The 22414-nt window shown below is 35.7% G+C and overlaps 2 protein-coding genes across 2 annotated transcripts; one reads left to right on the top strand and one right to left on the bottom strand.

The window, feature by feature from the left end:
• Positions 1-1068: 1068 nt before the first annotated feature.
• On the bottom strand, positions 1069-2126 carry LOC128209733 (transmembrane emp24 domain-containing protein 3-like). Its single transcript, XM_052913908.1, has one exon. The coding sequence runs from the start codon at positions 1862-1864 to the stop codon at positions 1220-1222; it is 645 nt and encodes a 214-aa protein (XP_052769868.1). The 5' UTR covers positions 1865-2126; the 3' UTR covers positions 1069-1219.
• Positions 2127-4376: 2250 nt separating this feature from the next.
• On the top strand, positions 4377-21036 carry LOC128207392 (uncharacterized). Its single transcript, XM_052910273.1, has 10 exons — positions 4377-4515; positions 6700-6812; positions 7431-7558; positions 8058-8198; positions 9114-9209; positions 9524-9638; positions 12893-13137; positions 13899-13998; positions 15149-15313; positions 17454-21036. Exons 1-10 carry the CDS (start codon positions 4484-4486, stop codon positions 20726-20728), a joined length of 4410 nt encoding a protein of 1469 aa, XP_052766233.1. The 5' UTR covers positions 4377-4483; the 3' UTR covers positions 20729-21036.
• The last annotated feature ends 1378 nt before the right edge of the window (positions 21037-22414 follow it).

The following is a 22414-nucleotide window of genomic DNA, read 5'->3' as shown; positions in this document are numbered from 1 at the left end:
GTAGACACAAAAGACACAAGCTAAACGTTTCGTTTGGGAAGCGTTTTTTTCTCGGACAGTGTGGGTCGTAAGTTAGCGCAAAGAAACAGTCAGGCTCTTTCATATTGCATGTGCGTGGGAGTTGCGAACTCCATCGATCTAATCTAAAATTATATCCTCAATATACGCGTGGCAAGCAAAGAAGATCACGCCCTTAAGTAAGATAAGTGACTTCTCAAATCTGATCTCAGATCATACCCTCAATATTCGCGTGGCAAGAAAGAAGATCGTGCCCTTTAGTAAGATACCGGACTTCACCAACCTAATCTAAAATCATATCCTCAATATACGCGTGGCAAGCAAAGAGCATCGTGCCCTTTAGTAAGATCACGGAATTCTCGAACCTGATCTAAAATCATATCCTCAATATACGCGTGGCAAGCAACGAAGATCGTGCCCTTTAGTAAGATAATGGACTTGACCAACCTAATCTAAAATCATATCCTCAATATACGCGTGGCAAGCGAACAGCATCGTGCCCTTTAGTAAGATAACGGGCTTCTGCAACCTAATCTAAAATCATATCCTCAATATACGCGTGGCAAGCAAACAGCATCGTGCCCTTTAGTAAGATAACGGGCTTCTGCAACCTAATCTAAAATCATATCCTCAATATACCCGTGGCAGGCAAAGAAGATCGTACCCTTTAGTAAGATCACGAAATTCTCGAACCTGATCTAAAATCATATCTTCAATAAACGCGTGGCAAGCAACGAAGATCGTGCCCTTTAGTAAGATAATGGACTTGACAAACCTAATCTAAAATCATATCCTCAATATATGCGTGGCAAGCAAAGAAGAACTTGCCATTTAGTAAGACTGCGAACTTTACATGCACGTATAGACGTATACAGATAATTTGCTTGTGATTTACGCCACCCATTTGCTGTTGACATTCAAGGAAAGAAGGTTGGTATCCAACAAATGATGATGAACCAGTTCAGAACTAAGGTAGAACTAGGGCGCTAAGGTATGTACCTTATCGTTGAAGATAACGCTTGGGAAAAAATAAAGTCAGAAGGGGTTTAAAGGTGATTTCATATAAACATATAAGTAACATTCATAAACACCTTACAACTTTGTTGATACAGAATAATGATTAGCGTAGTCAATAACAATGTTGACACTCGTCTCTTAAAATATGTTGTAAGTGTAAATGTATTCTAAATGAAACTAGTTATTAAGTTTCCGCCTTAATTGAACTTATTACACTGTCTGAAGACTTTTCAGTGAAAAATCGTTTGAGAAGAAATGATTGTCCAAGGCCCGTCAGCAGGATGGCGAAAGTCTGCAGAAGGGAAACCCAAGTCACGTGGGAATGTACCGTCTCTGCGATGTGACGTCCGATGGACTCTTTGATTCTGAAGTCGCGTTGATATCGCATCACTGACGTCATAGTCTCGTGGATTTCGTCACAAGAGTTTTCCGCTGAATTCCTAACAAACGGAACCTCATTTCCGGCTTCCCCAGCCAATGAGTTAATGTCCGCAGGTCGAAGGTCAAAGAACACCGTCTTATGAACCCAAGAAGAAAACTCGTTGCTGAAACAAAATTGATAGTCTCCTCTTGACGTTTCAAATTCAAATTTCCCTTCTTTCACTTGCGATTTCTTATGAATTATTTTTCCATTAGGACTTCTTACGGAGACGTCTACGTCATTTTTTCCTCCTTTCATGACCCTATATTCGAGCACGTAATCTTTAGGACCCTCAAATTCCTCGCTGAGACAAAATCGTTTCCGGTCCGGAAGTTCAAACATCAGAGCTGTTCCGCTAGCGGAAACACTGCACATTATAAGTACACCAACAAAACACAAACCAATCATTTTTACTAGTAAGTTTGAGTCAATTCTGAGCAAACTATAAATACAAAACAATGACGTTGCTATTGCTCCAAAACTTCTTAAAACATGTTTATTTGGTAAGTCCCGTGGATTAATGTTTCGAAGTATTACAATGCGATTATTTTTTCTTCAAACCTTTTATTCCCTTAACATAACAGTATGTGTATTCATCAGCAGTACTTGTAAATGAAAGCGTATTAATTGATTTCAAGAAAAAAACATGTCGTCAGTTACCAATCGTAACAACTCGGCCATCTCCGGCAAGTCATACCTGTTGGATAATGGCCGAGGTGATCCGATTGGCCAGTAAAATCTATGTAGATCTTAGTGATGCACGGATAATTGTAGGAAATTCTATACATTGTGCCAGAGCAAAGAGCGACAGCTTGAACAAATGCTATTTAAACATGAGCATGATATTACGAGGGTCTGTAAGAACATCCATAAAATTGGTCAATATAATTCAGCAGGCTTTAGAACGTGGCCGCTGTGGCCATCTGTTACACTAGCTTAACAATGCGCCAACGATTGAGGAAAGACAAACAAATGGCATGGCTTGATACCCCCTTATAAGATATCAGATCGAAGTCAGAACATACGTACATTTACAGGGGCGGTCCCAAGATTTAGCATTAGAGGGGCGCACTTTGGGAATCCCTATCTCATTTCGAATCATTTTTTCGCAAGCAATATGCTGTCAAACGTCAAATTAACACATCAAAGTGAGTACATATGGCAATAAACAGGGGCGGACCTAAAATTTAGCATTAAATGGGTAGGACTTTGGGGTCCGCTTCTGCATGTTCGATACTTTTTCGCAAACCAATTAGCTCTGTCGTTGTCCGAAGTCAAATTTACACATTGAAGTAAGTAAGTACATACATGTGTATGTACTATGTACGGATACAGGGGCGATCCCAATACTTGACAAAAGTGGGGGCGCACTTTGGAGTTCCGCTACCTCATCTTGAACTCTGGCACTGTCCGACGCCAACTATTACTGACTGAATGAAACAAAACCAACCCCAAGTTTTTTAAGCCTTCTGATGGGAAAGCCTATATACATCATTTCTATTTAATTTGTTGCGGCAGGCGTACATTCGGGTTGGCAAGTGACCTGGCATTGTCCACCGAATTATTTGTATTGCCTAGCCTCATTTATCTAAAGGTTTGCCGTCCCGTAGAAATGGGAGAAACTGACTAGATTCAGCTCACAAGTGTTATATTATATTAGATTCTACTTAGGTTTAACTGCGCTAAATATGTTGAAATAAAAAAAACCTTACCGACATTCATTGGCCAGTAAAATACCTAATGTATAGGGTAATGAATGATAGTAAACTATATAGACAAGGATTAGATCAATGTGTGGAGTCTTCCCTCTGTAACGTGCGACGTCAAACAGACACCAACCGATCCCTTCAGAGAAAAGCATGCTCAGCCCTGAAGGGTTCGCTGATCTTTATATTCAGTAAATTCTCAATCCACACATATACCGGGCTTTGCTTATTTGCATATTACCAACCAAGTAAACAAACGTACAAGTTATGAACGTACTTCCGTCTATAACGGAATGTTATACTATGAACGCACATCCGCCGCCTACAGCGGACTGTTACACCTCCATGAATTGTGAGAGTGCCTAGTAAGCGTCTCGTGGTATCAAAAGTTCAAACAAAGGTTTTACCGTTGTTCTATGTATGTATTTCTTTAGACCTTCGGTCAGCTTAAACCCGTGAAAGTGCAAGCACATATTACCTACTCGTTTTTGTGTTTATGAACCAATCAATTGTAACCACGCCCCCCCTAGATCCGGGGGTATACCGGGGATAGCTGAGGAAATGGGCTGTGTTTTTACCTTCCGGCAGGTGGCCCCGCAGTGCCAGGTGAATGCGGAGGTTTTGTCTTCGCGCCAAAATTGCGGGGTGGGCTTTAACCAGGGTCCCTGGGTGCGGGGACATTTGGCGTTGATTTTACGAACAATTCGTCCCCGCAGGGCGAGGATTTTACGCGGGCTTGACTGGTCGGAAAGTCCCCGCTTTTCCTCGGACCTGGGGGTCCGTGGTTACAATTGACTGGTCCATTATACTGAAGGGACCGTACGGGGAAGAGACAGTGGCGGGATGCAATGAAGTCCATGAGCGATACCTAGCTAGCGCTTATTTTGAAAAGACCACTTGGTTCTTTTACGTGCTTGGTGATTAGCACGGGATACAACTTTTCTTTGTAAACCAGCACTGAGTACACCAAACACTACAGTACATAAATGCCCAGCACCTGGCACGGGAGCTACTTGTACCAACTATCAAACCCACAACATCCCGCCCACTTTAACCACTAGGCCACGGAATAAAAAATAGGCGCTACCTAGGACCAAAAAAAACAACATACTCCCAAGCGCTACGATCGATTAAAGAATACTGTACTGTACGAACCCCGGTATAGAATGGGGCGTTTTGTTTGATATACGATGGTCTGTGAATTTCACAAGACAAAGATGTCTCAGCGGGAAAAACAAAAACATTACAAAAATTATTGAATTTTATACATTAATTATACATCTTAATACTTGAAATATGACGTAGCAAACTTATTGAAGAAATGAAAGGTTCAGCATTCAAATCGTGGCAGAAGTAAGTCAGATTTTTGTTATGATCACTTGACAATTTTCGGATGGTTTAACAATTCGGATTTAGTAGGACACATACTTTTAAGCCACGCCCCATATTTTGGTATGGTTAATGAATATGCGGATGAATATGGGGACCAAAAAACATGAACATATATCATAATTATATATATATATCAAACAAAATCTTCCCTTAGTATTATTTACAAGGTTCTCAAAATGTTTGAGTTGAACAGGTCAAATTGTATTTGTAACAGGCTTTCTAGAGGGGCCCGAGGGCATGCCCCCCCCCCCCCGACTTTTTTAAAACAAGAATGCAATTTCCAGCATTCTGAGCCATTAAGGGTACTGTTTTTCTAGGAGTGCTGAAGTGAAAAAATAAATTTAAAAAAAACACTTATAATTAAACACTTATAATTCTTACATACATACATATTTTGCGAATCCTATAAGTTCATTTATATTTGCAGTGAATTCAAACATTTCGGCCGTGATTTGAAGTTTCTCACACAACGATTATTGACTTTAATTTTTCTGATAATCTTACAATCTAGACACAAACGCGGTAAACACAGTAGATGGTTAACTTGCCTAGAGAAAAATGGGATCATAAGGTATTCGACTGAGCAATTTAAATACAATACATTGCCACGCGACTTTAATCTCAAGTTTAACTTACCGGTATTAAAACCTGTATTGAAATGTGTCGTACATGTCCGCTGCAAATCAAATGGAAAAATGTGGTGTGCTCGTGCTCTGACATCAGAAAGTGTATCATTTGATCTGCAGCCGACATACATGACACATTGCAATACATGTGTTAATTAGTTATCCTTTCGCAGGTGTTTGTGATGGGATGGGACTTGCATTAGGCGAAATAAATAACAATTGATTATTGCGGATTTATTATTGTAGCGGAGAACTTAAAGACGAAGCAGTTTAAAGGGATTTACTAGCCTTTTAGGGCTAAAGAAGTTCCCTAGACGACAAAAGGTAGTAACGGTTAATGAAATGTGTCTTAAAACCTGCCATTTAGCCTGTGTATATGCAAAGCCTTATCATTACTACATTAGTAAACAGTAAGTTTTATTTCGGAACAAGGAAAAAAATTAACTCGGCGAACAATGTCCAAAATATTTGCATTATACAGTCAGCAAAATGTGTCTCCTGTGATCTACCAAGTGTTTGGACCGATTACACCCATCTGCAATCACGGCCAATTAGAAGATATCGAGTGTTCATCGTAGCGAAACATCTATTTTTAGCAGATGGTCGCGTAAATCTGATGAGGCCTAAAAAAAAAATTGTTTGGTTAGGGTTACATCCTTTTCAAAAATAGGTAGGGTAGGTAGGCTTTTTTTTTTTTTTTTTTTTTTTTTTTATTAGGCTTTATATAAGAATGTCATTTTCATCATTGGAGAATGGTGTTAAAGTTATCTTCTATATAAGCAATTAAGGTTTTAAACTACATATTGAAAAGCAAAAAAAAAAAAAGATTTTTTTATTTATTTTTTTATTTTATTTATTTTATTTTTTTTCATTTTTTTTTTCAAACTGACTATAAAAAGTTAGGGTCGGCGCCTATTCCGTAGGTAGGGTCGGTTAACCCGAACCAAATGTATTTTTTTTTAGGCCTGGTTGTAATTTTGCCACTTTTATTGGGTGTCTATGTTCTTTTTTTGACATCAACAATGTTTTCTTCTAACAGGTAACCGTAACAGCGCATGCGCTAATTACCGAGAATTCTTACCAATACGAATCTGAAGACTATTACATATGCCGGAGTAAGAATAGATAATCAGTATTAAAATAGGTCAGAAAAGAATGTGACCTTATGGTTTCTACAACAATTTCTGGTTTTAAGCGGTCAAATAGACCGGCGGCCGGTTCATTTTGAGAACCCTGATTTATTATTAATATTCAAGGTTGAAATGTGAAGGCCTTAACCTGAGGGTGGTGTTTTTACAATACTCATGATTTTAAGTATTAATATAGCAACTTTTTCCAAATAACTGGTTGCATTGGTGGCAGAATACAACAAAGGTGTGTCCGATTAACATAATTCTGTCTTTGATAGAAACAGTTGACATTTTATGAATAAATTAAAAAAAATAACAATGTGCCATTTCAGTTCAAGTTTTGATGCAAATTTGAACTTGTGATTTCAGTAATAATTCCTTATTTGCAGGTCAGATAAGGTTATAAAAGATGCCCCCGTCCTCCATCTGCTGGCGTATGCTAGTGGGGGACTGAGAAGACTCTATCACCTCATCAAGACTGACTTGGTCCCTGACCTGCCTGGTACAATAAAAGACAAATGCAACATCTATCAGTCCATGATCTTCTATGTACAATAAAAGACAAATTATTCTTGGGCGAAGTCTAATTTTGTTAATTGAATAAAGCCATCATCATCGACCTAAAAATAATTAAGGATTCGAACAATTGCCAGTAGTATATCAATAATATGCAAAGAAGAGTTCTTTGTTTCCAATAACATCTAGGTATCGGCATAACATGTTGTTTTTTTCTATTTATTTTTGAGTACCGGGATTCTGTACCAAACCAACCTCAATCAGGGTATATCACTATTGTAGAAAAAATTAAATATAAAATGGTAAAATTTTATCATGTTCACTCAAAAACTTAAGTCCACACTTCTGAAGGAAAAAAAAGTGTAGGGTCAGTTGGGTAATTGGAACATTCCTTTTTTATTCTTTATGACTATTGTCTGTTTTTTCTTTAAATGCAAAAGATAAGAATAAACATGAATGCAATTTTCAAATGCTGTATAATTTATTATTTTGCAGGAACATAATTATATTGGTTTAGAACATGTAAATTCGTTGACAAAATGTTTTTTGGCAAATGATGATGAAAAGATGACATGAAATCATAATTACATCTTCCTTTTTACAGAGTATGGGGCAAACACAACTGATGAAGGTCAGTTTGATCCAAAAGGAGAATGTGTAATAGGGCTGCGCTATCGTGTAAAGGAAATACTTGATGCTGCTGGCCAGACTGCAGTCGTGGTATTGGCAGAGGTGATGGATTCATTTAGTTCTCAGTTTCTGATTTTATTCCAATAATTATCTCTTTTTAACTGAAATATTTTTTATGTAAGTAATGCCACATATGTTGGTTCAGTCTTACATGTCAAGAAGTGTAGTATAAATACCATTGTCAACTTTGTCTTACAGGTCAGATTTCAGGATCAAAATATATGTACTGCAGATCAATACATAGTATTTATATTTTTATTCTGATAACAATCTCTTGTAAACTTAAATGATTTATGCCATGTACATTGGTTCAGTTTTACATGTCAAATGAGGTTTAAATAGCAGGGTCAATTTTGGCTAACATGTCTGATTTTAGGTTAAATAAATATGTTTAATACAGATAAACATGAATTAGTATTTAAACATGAATTAGTATTTACATAAAGTAGTTACTATGTTTCAGCCTGTTTGTAACGTCTTCGTAAGTGTAAATTGATATACCTGTATATGTTAGAGTAACATATGAATACTTCTTTTGCAGGACTTGTATAACAGGGACAGCGATGTGGTCATTAAAATCCTACATGCCAACTTCTATCCATTTGGGGCACAAGAAAGCTCCATTCTGCAGAGGCTTGCGAGGGCTGACCCTCTTAACCACTCTCATACTCTGAGAATGATTGTAAGATTATTAGATATTTAGTTACTATATATGTATATTGATTTCACTTTCAATAAGACCCCAATTTTTTAAAACTCCTGAGATTAAATTCTGGGCCATTTTAATTTTAGATTTTATGGACGCATAAAAGGTCTACATTCTGTTATTGAAATACCTGATAGGGCATCAGGCTACCCTTAGTACTTAGGGTTTGAGCGAGGTAAAAGGGTCTGGTGCTGAAGAAAAGGGACAGGGTGCTAAGGATTAAAGGGGACATGGTGTCTGTAAATAACGTTATAAATTTGACAGAAAAATTGTTTGAATCTGTGTTTATTTAAAGTTATATTAGGTTTCAACTGCCAACTATTTGAAATATGTATGTATTTATTATCAAATTAAAAAAGAAATATATGATTTATTTAAGCATTTAGTTCTTTGAAGACGGAATTGTTGCCTTTACCTGTCTCCATTAGAGCAGAAGGGAGCTACCAAAAACAGACAGGGTGTAGCATCACCCTCCTAGAACTCTTTAGCTTAAACCCTATCTTAGCGTCAGACGTTCATTATTTTGCTGCATATTTGTGTGAATTAAATGTAAGCTAGTATTAAAATGAACACAAAAGTTAAGAAATAACATCTCCCAGCTTTTTGCCAATTGTTACACTTGAACAGATTTAAGATGATTGATAATCGCAGTTCCAAATAAAAGATCTTTTAATGAAATGGGCTCATTGAAATATTCTCAACATTGAAATTAAGGAAACATGTAAGGAAACTTGTTTTCTTTTTGGTAAACATTGGAAGTTCCTTTAACTTGCTTGTTTTAATACCTTAGTTATGAAAGCACCGAGCATGTCCTCTTCGATGGAAGCATTTATATTATGATCATGAAAATACCTCTTGTATGCAGATCAAAATCTGTAGTTTTTCTTACAGACTTCACTGACCCATGACGACCACTACTGTCTGGTGTTTGAACCACTGGTACCCTGCCCACTCACAGAGGTGTTCAGTGATATCCCTCGAAGCCAGGTACCATTAGTTAGCATTTTATATTTGGCTAAATATTTCTCATTTTATAATTTAGTTTTTACTTTTACTACTTTAACTTGATCATTTCCTTTTCAACTATGTCACACTTTCAAATTTATGAGCATGGATACATTTTCATTTGTTTTATACATCATTTGGAATTCATAAGCTCTGCAGCATAAGAAATGTAAAATTCAATTATTATTTTTCATGAAAACTTTTTCTTTAAATCGAAAATAAAATCTTTATATTTTTTGTAAACATTGTATGGTGTCAGATAACAATGAATAATAAATGATACATTTCTTTCTCAGGTGTTGGCAGACATCCGTGTGGTAGGTCTGCGACTTCTGGCTGCGCTGGGGTTTCTTCGGCAGCAAAATCTCATACACACTGACCTGAAGCCAGATAACATCCTCTTCAAACGAGGTATGCTTAACAGAGTCAACAGGTTATTGCTACTTTATTATATTGGTAAATGTCTGTGGCAAGGCAAACTATTTTTTTATAGGAAGCAAGATATCACCTCAGGGGTGTAGAAATGGGCTGAAAGCCGGTAAAATAACCTGATTACTTTAGCATCTTCACCCGGCTATTTCCCCGCGTCAACAAAATAAAATCTGTTATTTTTAGCTCGACTATTCGAAGAATAGGTGTGCTATACTACTCGCCCCAGCGTTGGCGTCGGCGTCCGGTTAAAGTTTTAGGGCAAGTTGGGATTTTCACTTAAAAGTCCAATACCTTTCATTCAATTGAGTTAATACTTCACACAGTTGTTCAGGGCCATCACATGATGAGGTTAGATAACTCCATATTATTCTTTACACAGATTATGGCCCCTGATTGACTATGAAACTTACGTTTAAGTTTTAGGGCAGGTTGGGATATTCATAAATAACTTCCCTTTGTTCAATTGACTTCATACTTCACACAGTTGTTCAGGACCATGACACAATGAGGTTACATAACTCCATATTATCCTATATACAAGTTATGGCCCCTGATTGACTTAGGTTAAAGTTTAAGGGCAGGTTAAAGTTTTAGGGCAAGTTGGGATTTTCACTTAAAACTCCAATACCATTCATTCAATTGACTTAATACTTCACGCAGATGTTCAGAGCCATCACATGATGAAGTTAGATAACTCCATATTATCTTTTATACAAATTATGGCCCCTGACTGACTATGGATTTACTTAGGTTAAAGTTTTAGGGCAGGTTGGGATATTGTTTAATAACTTCTATACCCTTCATTCAATTGACTTAATACTTCACACAATTGTTCAGGACCATCACCCAATGAGGTTACATAACTCCATATCCTTAATACAAGTTATGGCCCCTGATCAGGGTTCCCACGCTACCGGGAAAACGGGAAAACGTCGGGAATATCGAAAAGTCTGTTCCTGGTCGTGAAAATGCCTTGAATTTTGCAATTAGAGGTTAAAATCGAGAAAAAGCTGGGAAAAGTAATATTTAAAGTTCGAACTGTTTTGGGTACGAAACTAGTAAAAGTAAGTACTCTTGATCATCTAGACGCTTGCATCTGACACTGTTCTGTTCAATTGACTATGATCAGAGCGACTGAATGATCGAGACTAAGAAGGTTTCCGTTACCACATGCAAGCGTTTATTTGTCACTGCCGTCTGCATTTAAAAGTTATTTTAAACAAGAAATTGGCCGCAGTTTGTCGCGATTCGCTTTATATACGCTGTCAGTAAGAATCGTGGGTGCTATATACAACAATATTTTTAATCTACAGTATGCTAATTAATGATCATGGATAATTAGCGATCCATGCATTCATCGAAATATATTTTAATACGTGAAATTGGCCCTAGTTCATTAAAATAAACTTGAGATACGCTGCCAATAACATACATGAATGTTAATTGCAATGATCTTACTAGTCTACGAAGTGCTACACAGCCTGGCAAATATTTGCTATTCAAGTGTGAATCTATGAATGATCATGCCTTTAGACTGACCTTGCTTGTATTTATAGACATTGAGAAGACCACAGTTCTTTGGCCAGTATACATCATAATAGTTTTAAACTTGTGCAAAAAAGTCACTTATTTTGCATTTTCACCCATGGATTGATGAAGATTGATGGACAGATATAGCTGAATTGCATGCTCATTGATGCAAGTAGATTTTTTTAAAGAGAGTTCAACTCTTTTAAAATGACACTGGATGTTATGAGTCAAGTTGTTCAATATTTGTTTAAAGCTTCCCTCTTACGGATTGAACAATTTGACAACTTTCTTACTTTTGTCTTGGAACGAGCCAATTTTGGCAAAAATCCATGAAAACCAATTATTTAAGACTGCTGGCAAAAAGATAGATCACAGATATTTATATTTAAGATAAAAAATTGGTGTTTTATGCATATTTATATAACCGTTAATAAACCATAAAACATAAATTTTCGAACATAAATATGAAAATTAGCGAGCTGATCTTTTGTTGGCAATCTTTTATCATTGGTTTGCAAATATTTACGTCAAAAATTGATCTATCTCAAACAAAAAATGAAATTAGTTGTTAAAAAAGTATCTATGAGAGTGCAGCTTTAAAAAATGTTCAGAAAGTAAGTTTTTGTTCAGAGAATAAAACTTTTTTTAATGTGATATTTGATTATATTTACCTTAGGCATGCATTTATCCACCAATTACGAAAATTGGTATTATTAGAAGACCAACCGGCACCAAACCATGCTGGCTGATCAGGGTCCACACTGTTCTATGCACATATAGTAGGTAAGCCTTTAAGTTTCCAAGTAGCAAACACAAATAGCCTAGACCCTGATCATGCCAGCTGATCCGTGTCTACACTGTTCACAGAGGCCAGCATGCTAAAGGTTAATCATGTTGTTCAATAAATGTCTAAGAAGTTCAGAAAGTGAAAGGTTTTGTTTTTGAGAATAAAACCCTTTGAAAATGACATTTGATGTTATTTAACAAGTTGTTTAATAAATGTCAAAAATGGCAAATAAGTTATTTCACTGAAATGTTTTGTGTAATAACTGTGAAAAAGGTTGAGAGAAAGTCTGGAATTTGCAAAAAAGAGCTTAAAAAAGTCTGGAAAAAGTCTGGAATTTTACTTAAAGAAAAATGTGGGAACCCTGCCTGATTGACTTAGGTTAAAGTAAAAGTTAAGGGCAAGTTGGGATTTTAATAAAAAAACTTCTATACCGTTCATTAAATGCACTTAATAAAATTCAAAATTATTTACGACCATCTTACAACAAGAAACATAACTCCGCTTTAAGCCTCAAAACAAATAAAGGCCCTTGAATTTTTATTTTTTTTATTTTTTAATTTCCTTTGAAAGGCATATTTGTATATTCTTAACCACATTTTCATAATGGGAAATCAAGTCAATTTGAATGACTTGCGTCATTGTTTGGGCTGGTGGGAGGGCAGCATCAAAGTCACTTTATGTATCAAACAATTTCAGTTAGGTTTGACATAAAGAGACCAAACTTGGTATTATTACATCGTTATTGTATTCTATGTCAAAGCGGCGTAGTCGAGTGCGCTGTCTTACGACGGCTCTTGTTATATTAGGAATAAATTTTTTGGCTCATTCAAGAACATCTTTTTTAGAATTAATGTTATCATGTTTTAAGCAACATTAATTTTTGTTAACTGATGAACTAATAACTTTCTTCTTATAGCTAGAGACCTTGACAGTGTACACATCGTTGATTTCGGCAATGCCCTCAACTACGTGCACAGTGAAGTATCCCTCTACTACAAAGATTTCCGCCTCCAGACACCACTTTATCGGGCCCCGGAGGTGATGTTTGGGCTCCCGTTTGGCCCCGAGATTGACGTCTGGTCCCTCGGGTGTATCCTCGGAGAGCTGTACCTGGGACGCCCGATCTTTATGGGCTCATCACAACAGGAGATTCTTACACAAGTATTGATTCTACGATAAAATCTGTATTTGTTCGTATATAAATTGAATGTAATCCTTTTGTTGACCATATGACCTTCAATTGAGAAATTGTCGGATAACCAACAATATTTTGTGTGTCCTATATTTTCATGATCCGGAGAATTTTCCAGAGAATAAATACTCGACCATTTGACTGTTTCAAAGATGATTTTTCATCATTTTGGTATCCTGCAGCCATTTGTATATAAACCTATGATAAGTTATCCACTTGTTATATTTAGCCTAGTTTGGACATTTAAATTATTTGGTTAGTAAATAGTAATTATTGATCACACATTGACCAATCGATAAAGTTTGGCTAACTTTGATCAAACCAAAGAATTACCTCGGTATCCAGTTTCACACGATAGGCTGTTGTGTGAGGTTTAAAATTTATTCATAAACTGTTTTTATACTTTTTTAAGGGTTTGTTTGGCCCTTTCAAAGGGGCTGAATATCAGACACATTTCAAAGGCGACCTAGTCTTATTTTTTCCCAATCACAATTTTATAATCCTGAAAAGTTGACTGGTATCTAACAGTCCTTACACAAACACACATTTTGTAGGGTTTTATTTAAAAGTTACTTTGCATGGAAATGCCCAAATTGACATGAAAAACCAAATTTTTTTTTTTTTAATTTTGAGAAGCATTCTTTTCCCAAAAAATCTGAGAAATTCCTGACTTAATATTCAATTGATGTTTTTCCTTTTATGATTAATTGTATATGAATAATGATTGCAGATAGTGAAGGTATTGGGACCATTTCCAGCCAGTGCATTCAGAGCAGGAAAATACTTTGAAACATACAAAGAATTTACTTCAGAAGAAAACCACACCAACAGTAAGTAAAACGTGACATTCTTGCATACCAGACTTGGGTGTCTGGTCATATGACCAGTTCTGGAAAAAGCTGTCTTACACACCCCATGTGAGATGGTTATGTGCAAAAATGCGCCACTTTTTATTTCTTTTACTGTATAGTTTTCATATAAAAATCACATTATGCAATTTCATTAAAGCGAAATCTAATAAATGAGTATGCTAGACTTTTAGTTCAAATTGAAAATAATTGTTAAAAACAGGATTTTTACGATTTGATGTCAATAGTGATCTTAAAATTACTACCAGTACACTTCATGTCATCAGTTAAAAAATGTTGCCCCCACTTTTTAGTAAAATGTACAAAAACATTGGATTTTAAAGTCAGTTTTTCCTCAAATTTATAAAATTTATAAATTTGAGTGCATGAGAAAATATTTTTATGTTTTTTTGGGTCTGTATCAAAGAAAATTGACACTCAGGCACACTTGCATGGCTGGTTACCTCATACGCTTGTGCCCTCGGGCTGGATTTTTCTATCAGGATGGGAAACACATGAAAGATACTTATATACTCTATTATAAATACATCACTTTTATTGTTTAACATACAGACAGTACTTCTTGAAATTGATTATCATTTCACTTTGAACTTGTCAGCAGCATAAGTTGCTATTTGAAAACTGTTTATTTTGGTAAAATGGATAATCATATTCTTATTAAGTTACCATACATGTACTTTTGATGATTGAACAAAAACATAAAACCAAATTAGTGGACATATGATTCATGATGATTGTGTTATATAACACAATGTATTTGTTTAGGGCATCCTGGGTTATGTCTGCTTTTTTGTTTTTGACGAGTTTGAAGGAATCATGAAAACATGCATCATTAAAATATGTTAGCGATGTTTTGGCAATTTTTAACTGGGGAATTTGTGGCCATGTAGCTATTGATGGAGTACCTCATTTATAAAGGCTTATACTTGTTTAACTGTACACAAATCATATGCTTTAAAATGTTTTGATCATAAAAGTCAAATGACTTTAACATAATGTATTAATATTAACCATTTTCTTTCCATCTATCCAGTGTTGACCTATATTGAGCCCCATTTAAATACGTCTTTTGTTGTCCAGAATATCACTGATGACTTTCCTGTGTTTCCAGGCACGCTGGCTATGATGGACCACCTGCACTGTGGTGATGTGATGTTTGCCAACCTTATTACTGGCCTGCTCACATATAAACCGGAGGAGAGGTTGACGGCAAGTGCGGCCGCCAAACATCCTTTCTTCGCCAGCCATCTACCTCTGTCCTTCCTGGTTGCACCAGGTGAGGACAAACTCTGATTTCTTTTTATTTCAATGCATTTTTGTGTCGCCTGAAATGGCATAGAAGGGTTATTTTTGTCATCGGCGGTGGCGGCGTCCTCGTCCGGTTTTCACTTGTCTGGGGCATATCTCGTGAACTATGAGTGGTATCAACTTGACAACATGTTTCAGGATGATCATATGTAGATAGATTTCATTGAGGGCAAGTGCAGAGCACAAGAAATGTTACTCTTGCTTCCATATTTTTAGAGTTATTGCTCTTTGTTAATTTTTATGCTTAATGTTTTGTCCGGGGCATATTTTGTAGAATATAAGAGTTATCAACTTAAAACTTCATTTAAGGAATGAATTGCGGGATTGATGTCATTCTCGGGGTATGAACGCAATTGGGCTGGTCTAAGTGTGTGGAGTCTGAAGGACTCCACGCGTACTTTGACCAGCCCAATTGCGTTCATATCCCCGATAATGACATCAACCCTGCAATTCTTTCCTTATATTTACACCAATAGTTCATTATTTTATTCAAGAAACGTTAAAAAAATACTTCCATTTCATTTCGGATTACCTTTCAGTAATTCTTTCTTACCCATTCTGTAAATAGGAAGACCCGACTGTTACCGGAAACATTTTTTTTCAAATGACGTCACAATAACACGGGAAAAGATCAACCACTTGAAATCACTTTTAAACGTTAAATTGAAACACTTTTGGCAACAAAACTTTTAATATATAATAAGTTAGCACTTTCTAAAATGTTAATTTATATTTTACGTGACCTGCTGACACAATACAAACAATAACAAGATCAAAAGTTTTCATGTATATTGTTATGCGATGAATTGCGATCCGAACATATCCAAAGATGTTGCGTTCATCAATTGATGAATGCAATTGCCGAAAGGCAATTCATTTAAGAAATGAAAGTTGAGGTGTAAATATATGTAGATAGATCTCATGGAGGGCAAGTGCAGTGCACAATAACAGTAACTCTTGCTTTCTTAGTTTTAGAGTAATAGATTTTTGTTAATTTTCATGCCTTAAAGTTTTGTCTGGGGCATATCTTGAAGAATATAAGAGGTATCAACTAAAAACTTCATACATGTAGCTAGGTATCAACCTGAAACTTAATAGGTAGATAGATTTATACATTGAGGGCAAATGCAGTGCACAAGAACCGTAACGCTTGCTTCCATATTTTTAGAGATATTGCCTTTTGTTTATTTTCGTTGTTATTTTTGTCCAGCTTAACGTTTTAACCTTCAATTAAAATGCCACCTACACATGAAAGTTAAATGGCAACATCATTGTCTTTAAATGAATAAAATGCCAATCTAACAGCTATAATGTCGACAGTAAATAATTCGTCAGGCGACACGTCCGACTCATGGAGTTCTAGTTATGTTTTACTCATTTGCCTTTAATGATCAAAAGAAAAGAAAAGATAAATCTACGTGTACAGTTAAAAATATAAGTCTTTATAATTGTTTTCTTTTCAATAAATAGGTAATCTTCTAAAATGCACTAACACATCTTTGCATTCTAATGATGGACAGCTTACCTTAAAACTGTTCCACTTGGTATAATTAATTGCTGTGTTAAACACTTTACTTGGGTTCACAGTATTAAAGGGACTGGCTCATGGTGTGTAAAATGCACTTTTTTGATAATGAAATGAAGTGTGGCAAATCATTAGTAGTGTTAAAACTAAGATACTGACGGTTGGAACCCTTCACAAATGTTGATATTTGCTCAAATATTGGCTTTGAAGACCACAATTCAAGTTACTAACAGGTTTCGGTAAGTAGTTGTTGGGAGATTGGTTGATTGACAATTATCACAGGATGTTATCAAGGTTTTGTTAAAGGTCAAAATATCCATCACTGTTATAGAAGTCCTTGTGGTCGAGTGGTAAAGACCTTGCATTTCTAATCATCTCTTGACTTTACTTGCACCGCACTAATGCCAAAATATTATTTTATACTTTAATTGTAATACTTTTTGCAATTTTATTATCATAGAGAAAATAATGTTAAATTTAGTGTTTTACCTGGAAAAACTAATTTTGAATCCCTTTAACAACCATTAAAAAACCCACATTAAATTGCATATATACTTTTAGCTACTATTTCTCTTTTTTCCAGGTGAAAATACAATTCCTGCACAAGGTCTGGACAGCTCAATTTATCCTTACTCCCCAGCAGTAGCTTATAGCACCAAGAAAAGACAACTCTCGCCTTTGGAGCTCCTTAGATTGGGAACAGTAGAATTACCTCCCTTTGATCACAAATCTACAGTTGTTAAACCATTGCCAAATAGGAGAATTGGTGGTTTTAAACATGACGATGGATATGGGAATAACTCTATATCCAATTCAATTGATGAAGATAATGAAAAAAAACAAATTGGGGGGAATGATTTGTCCGTTGTAAGAAATATGGCCCACGGCATCGAGAGCGGGAAGTTTTCTGACAGCGTTAAGAAGCAGATGTCAAAACTTTTGGATGCAATCAAACAGGAGCAAGATTTAGTGGAAGATGACTTTAATAGACGTGATGATAGTGGTAGAGGAGCAAGAATAGAAACCCATGGCAAAGGGGTTGTTAGGCCATGTCCAAAATATGGGGAAGTTAGTTTTATAGAAGTGGAAAAATCGACAAGAGATGACACTAATATGCTCAAAGATTTCCGGCATGAAAATATTTCTAAAAAGGAAAGTCATTATGAGACAAAAGGAGCCAGACAAATGGGATATGATGATGATGATCCAGGCAAGAACATTCCAATAAGAAATTATCAAAAAACTGCTTTTGTGTCTCCGATGAGAAATGATTCCCCTTGTGAGAGGAATTTACAACTTGGGCGAAATAATACAGGTTTCAATGCAAAGAATCTTGTACATGTCTCCGGTCAGGATGAGAGAATCTTACACCACCCCACTCACAATCTCACAGCTGGGAGAAAGTCTTCAACTTGTGTGAAAGAAATTCACCCAGCAAGAAAAAGAAGGGCAAGTGAGGTTTTTCTCAATCAAAATTCAGATGAAGAATACGTGGATCTACTTTCACCAGTATCTATAAAACATGGAGGCAAGATGGCGAAAAGATATAATAGTGGAAATAATTTAGAGTCAGAGAGTAGACAACTTCTTAGAAAAAAACGGGGTATTATAGTCCATAGTTATAAAAGCCAGGTGTCTGAGAAATCTGTTCATGGACATCATGGTGAAGATTTTATGACAAAATATGAGGAAAACGAGTCATTAAGTATTGAAAGGCCAAACAAGAAACTGAGAAGTGGAACTATGTCAAGTCAGAGTCAGTGTCATGACAACAGGTTTCAGGATGATTTTCCATCAACAGCGAGCGAGTCAGAAGATAACGACTCAAGGATTCGTAGGCATAAAAGAGCAGAGCAAGATAAGAATGTTAGTGAAAATGAGACAGTCAAGAATAACACAAGTGGGATAGTTGGAAGAGTGACTGGCAGTAGGATTGCTAATGAAGATAAGGTATCTGGCAGTTGGAGTGTTAATGAAGAAAAGGCATCTGGAAACTGGAGTGTTAATGAAGAAAGAGCAACTGGCCTTATGATTGCGAATGAAGAAAAGGTATCTGGCAGTTGGAATGTTAACGAAGAAAATGCATCTGGAAACCGGAGTGTTAATCAAGGAAGAGCAACTGGCAATAGGAATGTTAATGAAGAAAAGGCATCTGGAAATTGGACTGTTAATCAAGGAAGAGCAACTGGTAATAGGAATGTTAATGAAGAAAAGGCATCTGGAAATTGGACTGTTAATCAAGGAAGAGCAACTGGCAATTGGAATGCTAATGAAGAAAAGGCATCTGGAAATTGGACTGTTAATCAAGTAAGAGCAACTGGCAATAGGGATGTAGATTACGAAAATAAATCTGGCAAAAGGAATGTTTATCAAAGAAAGGTATCTGGAAATTTTGGTGTTAATGAAGTAAGAGCAATTGGCATAAGTAATGCTGATGAAGTGAGAACAAGTGGCAATAGAGTCAATGTCAGTTGGAATGCTAATGAAGAAAAAACAACTGGCAATGTTCATGAAGGAAAGACATCTGGCAGTTCAAATGTTAAGGAAGTAAGTGCAGTTGGCAATAGGAATATTAATGAAGGAAAGGCAGCTGGAAATAGGAACGCTAAAGACAGAGCAACTGCCAATTGGAAAGTTTATGAAAGAAGAGAAACCAGCAAAAGGAATGTTAATGAAAGAATAGCAATTGGCATTGTGAACTATGATGCAGGAAGAACAGCAGACAATAGTAATGCTCATGAAGGAAGAGCAACCATCTACAAGAATGTAAATGGAGGAAGGAAGGTAAATAGAGTTACTAGTGGTGTTGGAGTTTATGAGGAAAGAGTGGGAAGGTGTAGGCATGTTAATGAAAGAAATAATATTGATGGTAGAGCAACCGGCAGTCATATTGTGGACAACACTGAAGAAGAGTTACCAACACCTATCAGAGTGGATAGAAGTTATTTAGAAGGTAACACAAACATGTCGGAAAGCCCAGAGATTGTATACAGTGTGCAGGATGAAAGTCATGAAGATAAAAGTATGGTGGAAAGTGCCCCAAGAAATAAGAGGGCAAGATCTTTTAATGTAAAAGTGAATATAAATGGAGGAGTGACAGTTGGGTCATATAATAGAAGATCAAAAGAAGATGATAGAAAAATTGTGGAAGAAACTGAGATGTATGGGAAAGAAATGAAGCAAAAACTGGAAAGCAATAAGAACAATCCTAGAGACCAGTTTTCATTTACTGGAACGCCTTTGACAGAGTTGAAGAGCTTGCGTAAATATGGAGGTATAGCAGAAAGAATTGAGCAGCAGAGGTCTAAGAACAGAAAAGGGGCAAGGAAAAGCCTTCCATTTGACGTGTCTCCCAATAAAGAGAAGACAGAGTTGTCTGGAATTACTTACATTAACTTGGTTGATGATTTAGATGCAGCTGAACAGAGAAATGTACCAACTACTGAGAATAGTGATTATGAGCTAGAAAGTGATATTGAAAGTGTTTCTGACTATGAAGAAAGTGGGGTTCTTGAAAATTCTGCAAGTTCCTGGAACACTCAACAACCAGTCAGGTCACATAAAGTTAATCGTTCACAGTCTAGAAGCAATATTGAAGATAGTCAAACGTGTAATGTCAGAGATGGGGCAGATGCCAAACTCGTTAGAGATGGAGGACGTGCGAAATGTGTAAAAGATGGGACACATCCAAAACTTGTAAAAGATGGGACACATCCAAAACTTGTAAAAGATGGGACACATGTAAAACTTAGATCTAGACAGTCATTACCAGGAGTGGGGAAAGTGAAGATTAATAGACAATTTAATGATACTTATGTGATTGATTTTGAAAGTCCAATGAGAGATAACAGAAAATGAGAGTGTATAGATATGCTTGAGGCTATCGTTTTAATAAGTGTACCACAAAATGTATCAGAATTTCAGTGAAATGTACAGTGAGTGTCTCAAATCAAAGCGAAAGGTGTTACTTGTGAAAAAAAATAATCTTTGTCAAAATGACCCCAAAAAACTTTGGTTTTGAATTGAGATTTTAAATACTCAGAAATGTTGATTTGAAAAAAGCGATTGTAGGATTGTACATGCGATGAAAAGATGACTCTTTTGTCTTTAGAACTGTATTGTAGAAAAAAAAATTGTGCAAATCGAAGCATAAAATATATTAACTAGTTTGTTGTACTCAATTTGTAGTAAACTGCAAGTGTTATTGTATTTAAATGTTTTAGCTAGGTTTTGAAAAGACACAGGGTGCTGTGTCTGGCTGTAAAGGATTTGAACATAATGAATTTTACAGAATATGTTAGGAATTGTGCTTTATTGAAGTTTTACTGTAATTTTAGGTTTAACTGCCAAACATGTCAAGTTTGCATGCATTTATAACTTTATAAACTTCCTTTAACCCTTTACTTCATGTCAAACCAAGCCATATTAGGTCTGCCAGTGTATGGCTTATCAGTACATATCAATACCCCTTCTTAATAAAATATTATTGGTAATTACTGGAAAATTGACTCTCATGCATTACAAACCCATTTTCCTAGTATTTCTTTTGGTTTAATCAATTAGTCAATTAAATCAATGTAAAGTTTGTAGAGAATTTAATTTCCAATCCAGTGATATAAATTTTATTATGTTGTCTAAACTTATTTCCGCATAGTATTTATAAACAAACGGAAAAACATGTGAAAAGTGAAATAAAATCTATATTTTTTTGTCAATATTTTATCAGATTTTGGATCATATGCATTTGCAATTTTATGGGAACGTCTTTTGACAACATAACTATGTTTTTTTGTGTTAAAATGCCCCATACGACCCATGAATGAACAATGTCTTGTAGGTTCTTTTCAAATAAGAAAGATATTCAATGCAATAATGAAAAATAGTGGATTAAATTCATTTCCTGGTTAGGTTACAAAAATGGTAATTTCTTTCTTAAAATAGCTGCACTCACCACACCTCACCTACCAATACATTGTTGGTTGGGTAGTATGGACTTTTTTGACACCAAAAACATACGGTATTCATTAAGTATAAAGACTTTTTCGGAAAAAACTGCAAATGCTTTTTGATTGGAAATCTAATAAAATTTTCTTTCGTTAAATTTGCTCAACTCCTTATGACAGCTACACATGCTGCAAAGAATAAATGTTTATGCTTGCTAAATTTTGTACCTCAAAACTTTTTTTTATATTTTTAAAGTGACACTCTTATTCAAAATCAATACACACACATGTATAACAAACATCAATTTTGACTGCAAACATGCATTTAGATGTTGTTTTTTTCTGTTCATGATATATTTATTCATACTTATTTTGCTTTACTGAATGACTAGTTAACCAATTTTTATATACTGGTCAGTAATAAAAAGCAAAGTATATATATGTATTCTTTTCGTCATTTTTTTTAAGTACTTGTGCAAAGTCTTACCATACATACTTCAGAAATAGCACTTTACAAAATAATAAGAGTTTTTAATCTGAAAGTCATGATGTTAGGGAATGTTGGCCCTGACAGGAGCTAGCTCATAAGAGGACTTATCTA

The sequence above is a fragment of the Mya arenaria genome, chromosome 11 (genome assembly GCF_026914265.1).
Source record: "Mya arenaria isolate MELC-2E11 chromosome 11, ASM2691426v1".
NCBI lineage: Eukaryota > Metazoa > Mollusca > Bivalvia > Myida > Myidae > Mya > Mya arenaria.
This window is presented reverse-complemented; position numbering and strand designations above follow the sequence as displayed.